The 4,979-nt window shown below is 42.6% G+C and overlaps 1 protein-coding gene across 1 annotated transcript; it reads right to left on the bottom strand.

The window, feature by feature from the left end:
- Positions 1–3,453: 3,453 nt before the first annotated feature.
- Positions 3,454–4,670, bottom strand: LOC123163752 (F-box protein At5g07610-like). The gene has a single exon (XM_044581137.1). The coding sequence runs from the start codon at positions 4,648–4,650 to the stop codon at positions 3,553–3,555; it is 1,098 nt and encodes a 365-aa protein (XP_044437072.1). The 5' UTR covers positions 4,651–4,670; the 3' UTR covers positions 3,454–3,552.
- Positions 4,671–4,979: the final 309 nt, after the last annotated feature.

Raw genomic sequence — 4,979 nt, 5'->3', positions numbered from 1 at the left:
GAAATTTTCGAACAACTTCTGAAAACAGGACCAATTTTTTGAAATGCAAAAGATTTTTTAAAACAGCAACATTGTTCGAATCTGGAGAAGAAATTTGAAAACGTGAAACATTTTTGGAAACATGATCATTTTTTGAAAACGAGAATATTTTTTGATAACAAAGTTTTTTTGAAACTCCCATATTTTGTTAAGTTCAAACATTTTTATAAATTTTTGGGCAAGTTAAAAAGAAACACAAACATTTTTCCAGGAACAGAAAAAAAGATAGAAAATAAACAGGAAAAAAGGAAAAAAAAGAAATTGAATCAGAAAAAAACCCGGTTCAAGAACTTCCTAGAATGTTCCCAAAACTGCAAACGCGAACATTGTTTTGAATTTTTGAACATATTTTGAAAGCACAAACATTTTTTTCAAGTTGTGAACATTATGTTGACACAATGTGACATTTGTGAACTTTTTTTAAAGCATGAAGATTTTTTGAAAATTGGACAATTTTCACCTTTTTGAAAATTTTGGAAACGCAATTTTTAAAAAAAATTGAGAACATTTTATAAAAACACGAACACTTTTAGAAAAATGTGCAATCTTTCAAAAACTGAATGTTTTCCCCAAAAAACGCGAACACTTTTGAAAATGCATATTTTGCTAAAATTTGAAAAACAAATTCTGAAAACACGAACATTTTTCCAAATTTGTGAACATTTTTTTGAAAACACGAATATTTTTTTGAAAACCCCAAACATATTTTCAATTTGCAAACAATTTTGAATTCTATACATTTTTATATTTCGCGAATTTTTTAAGAAAGAAAGAGAAAAAGAAAAGAAAAGAAAAAGAAAAAGAAACAGGAATGATAAAAACCAAAACGAAAATAAAAAAATAAACTTAAAAAAAACGAAAAAGAAAACCAGCCACAAAAACAACAGGAAAAAAACCGAGTCGTGGAACCTTCTAGAAGGTACCCAAAACCGGGGAAAAAAGCACCCTCCCGTACTAGCTACTCTAACCGTTAACCGGCCGGCCCAGATCGCATCGATCGGTCGGGAACCCTGTGCGGAGCGTCGACAGCTTGACGCAATGTGCGTCACATAGGATTTTCCGAGCGAATTGGTTGAACTGCACTGCAGGTCCAGTTGTTGGGCCGTCAGCTAGAGAGAAAAGGGCTAGGTCAGTGGGTTAGTAGATTCTCGTTGGTAGGCCTCTTTTGTGGGCCAAGGAGAGGCAGGCAACAGGGTTGACATAAAAAAATACAAGTATTTGTTTACTTAAATAGCCATTTGCGTAAAAAAAACTTAAATCGCCATGAGTCAAACAAAACAGAGTGCACTATAAACATTAAGGCCCTGCTTGGAATCGGTGTAACTTGATATGTCCAGATTTAATTTATGGGTGTATATTACTGGAGCCTTAAAAAAAGATGTATATTACGGGCCGTAGTGTAATTTTTGCCTGAAATGTAAACGACAGACAGCGGGAGGTGTGTATCATTTTACAGGCGTATCTAGGAGCTTAACGATAATGGCGGATTCCTACTAATGCATCGACCTGCTCCAACAGTAGCCACGTGTCCCCGTGGTTTCGCTCACCACCTGCCCCTTCCCACCCGCTGGTACACTGCCGAGTCCCTCTACCTCTACCATGAAACCGCAACCGCCACCGTCTCCTACGGCAACATCTGAGGTGTTGCAAAGGTCTGCAATGAGCTAGGGGAGAACGAGGTGCGGCCATGGCAGCGAGTTGCTCCGGTGAGCTCACCAGCCGATTAGGCGTACATTGGGCGACGGCAGCGCCGCAGATCCCTGATGTACATGCTAACTCTGCAACAACACCTTTGTTACAATGGTTTCTACAACAACACCTCTGTTGCAGAGATCGGAGGGAAAAAAGGTTAAGTAAAGAAAATGGACATGTCGATTCTACAACAGCACCTCTGTCAGAAACGTTTCTGCGACAATACCTCTATTACAGAGATCGGAGGGAAAAAAGGTCTGGAAAAAATTGTTCAAAAAAGTTTCTGCAACAAGGCTCTTGTTGCAGAAGGGCGAGCTCAACAAGGTCGTCGTTGCAGATATTAGGAGGCATTTTTTTTGCAAGAAATCAGTTATTGCAGATAGACGAGCGAAACATAGCCGTTGTTGCGGAGATCGAAGGAAAAAAGATTTCAACAAGCTCGTTGCTGCAGAGAGGCGAGCGCAACATTGAGCTTGTTGCAAGATTTTATAGTTACCTCTGCCTCTCCATGCGACGGTCTGGGAGATGGCGGATCTTTTTAGATTATCAACTGGCTGAAGCTTAGCGTTGCCCAAACATTAATGCCATATGAATAAGTATTTGCCTGGAAAAAAGTTGTGAATAAGTTGTATAAAGGATTTTGTAGTAGCAAACTTTAAGTGTACCCGGAACATTCATTCATAATTGTGATTAACCCAAAACATTTTGCTGCAGTACAACAATTTAAGTGCAAAAACCCAGAGCATGCATTCATAATTTTGGCTTGTTGTGCATACTATAAACTAACAGAGTGACAACCTGAATGCCCCCAAAAGAAGGATGAAGTGTTGCAGACTTGCTACGCTCCGCTTCGGCCCAAGCCTACCGGCGACGCTACGCTCCGCTTGCTCATCAGAAGCTAGTCTTTCTTTTTATACTTGAATTTGGAGTATAACATAACAGGTAGAAGATCGATTTCTCAAGGCAAAGAATGTAATTCTGAGTAGAGTGACACATATGGCAGAAATGGCGGGTGGCCATCTTCACGGTTGCAGAACACTTCAACTTGCCGGCTTCCCGTATTATAGCAGATGAATTTGGTCCACCCTACAGTTTCAAATCTTCAGAATCACGTCTTTCAATCCACTTATAAGTTATATAACCAGAACGAAGACAATGTTTTCACTGGTGTGGCGGCAAGTGCATGCAATGAACTTTGACGACACAACCACTTGTTATTTAGTGTTAGAGAACGTCAAAAAACAAAATATAGATAAAACGTTGTAAAGTGGCATAGTGGACTGCTGTGCAGTTTTATGTGTGTGGAAAATTTTGTCAACCAACTGCTACAACACAAAGAGGACATCTTTCAAGTGCTCCGAAGCAATGTTGTGTTTGAAAAATAAAGTATCATAACAAAAGAATGGATAGTTCATCCAAAAACTGATGCACAGCTTCATGGTGTTCAGCTAGCACCATTTTCTATTTAAACAAGCCACAATTAACTAGAATAAAAGGAAGCGAGAATGCAATCATCCAAAGTGTTTCTCAATTAGAAAACAAATGTCTAGCACATTAAAGAAAAAAAAATTGATCTCACACATTGTATCAGTAGCAGATGAAGCAATCATTTACTAGGTCTCTGTCAATAACATGCATATACTTACCCAAACTGCAACTTGAAGATACTCCATAATAATCACTTATCATGTCTTTTACAACATGATCATAACATTTCCCCCTTCAACACTACTACGCGAACAAATCTAAGAGGAATCAGACAAGTTGCCTCATTACTGAACTACCATTGCACCAAATAAAGTCCAGAGTCAACTATTGTTTTCACGAGTGCAATGATTGTAACGCCGCATAGAATGGTACATATGGTAGGTATGGTGGGTCCCCATAGTCAAGATTGGAGACCTCTTTTACTTGCTGACGATCCATATTATAGCACATCATAGACATGAATTTGGTATCCTGTCCCTCTGTGAAGAACATCAAGTCACACTCCGGATGAATCGCCATCCAACTGTGACTAATACGTTGTGTCCATCCAGTTACAATGCTATGCTTCAACATCCACTCTTTTTTGTTATAGTCCTCGAGAACATAAACCACTATTGGAAACCTGCTATCAGCATCATACAGGAAAGTGGAATAATGCAAGCAACCATGTGACTGATGAAGAAAACCATTAAACAGGCCAGGAGGGAGATGGAAGATCGTCCATGTCTCCCCTTCTGTGTCCACTGCAACTAGACAATCGTATGACTTGAAGCTATATGCGTGAAAATGCATACAACCGTTGAGGAATACAGTAGACCGGAGCTGATGACCAAAAGGAAAAATAGACTCGTCCCATCTCTTTTCCTTACGAGCCCACCGTCCGGTTTCCGACGAATACACATTCACTCTGGTGTGGTAGAAGTCACCGTCGATCTCCTCCAGCAACATAATAAACACATAGAAGTGGGAAGACACGGCCGGATCGAAACCCAGGCGTACAGTGCTCACCTCCTCGGCCTTGCTGGGTTCAGGTAGCATGACCCACTCCTTTCTCGCGGGATTGCACACGATGTAACGGCATTCGTCGGCCCCGGCGGCGTGCCAGCGGCAGAGGAGGAGGCCGCTACAGCAGTCTAAAAGATCGACGCGCTGGTGGTTGGGCAGGAAGGCGAAAGACGTGTCTATGAGAGGAGCGCGGCATCCCCTCGAGAGACTGGTGAAGCGGAAAGATGAAACCGTAAGCAACTCCCCGGTGGTGCTGCTGGTGTAGAGGAAGCCGGCGAGGGGTTGGGGGAGCTTTTTGCGGTGGTCGGGGTGGTCGATGAGGTAGAGCCAGTGCTTGGAGACGCACTTGAGGCGGCGGAGAGACATGGCGGGGATGCGGGAGAGGATCTCCACGAGGAGATCGTCGGTGAATCTCTCGAACGCCATGCCGCTGCGGGGAGAAGAGGGCGATCTGCGCAAACAGAGATGGAGGAAAGGTAAGGGGGTCGCTAGGAGGAGGGAAGACGACGATCCTGGTGCTTTCGTGTACCTGACACCTGAGTCGAGTCGAGGCGCGACCTTCCTCCCGCGGCAGAGAGCGATCCGCCGGGGTGGACATGACAACGGAATAAAGAGGCGACGGCGGCGCCGTCGAGCGTGAGGGAAGGAATTGGAAACCATGGAATTCTCCTTCTTAATTTTCTCTCCGTTGCTCGATTGGGCCGTGAAGTCTTGGTCTGATTTAGGAAGAATCACAAACCTTCAACTCTCCGCAA

The sequence above is a fragment of the Triticum aestivum genome, chromosome 7D (genome assembly GCF_018294505.1).
Source record: "Triticum aestivum cultivar Chinese Spring chromosome 7D, IWGSC CS RefSeq v2.1, whole genome shotgun sequence".
NCBI lineage: Eukaryota > Viridiplantae > Streptophyta > Magnoliopsida > Poales > Poaceae > Triticum > Triticum aestivum.
This window is presented reverse-complemented; position numbering and strand designations above follow the sequence as displayed.

Bases quoted from the DNA above. Each gene is read 5' to 3' on its own strand.
- LOC123163752 (XM_044581137.1), bottom strand. From the start codon at position 4,650: ATGGCGTTCGAGAGATTCACCGACGATCTCCTCGTGGAGATCCTCTCC.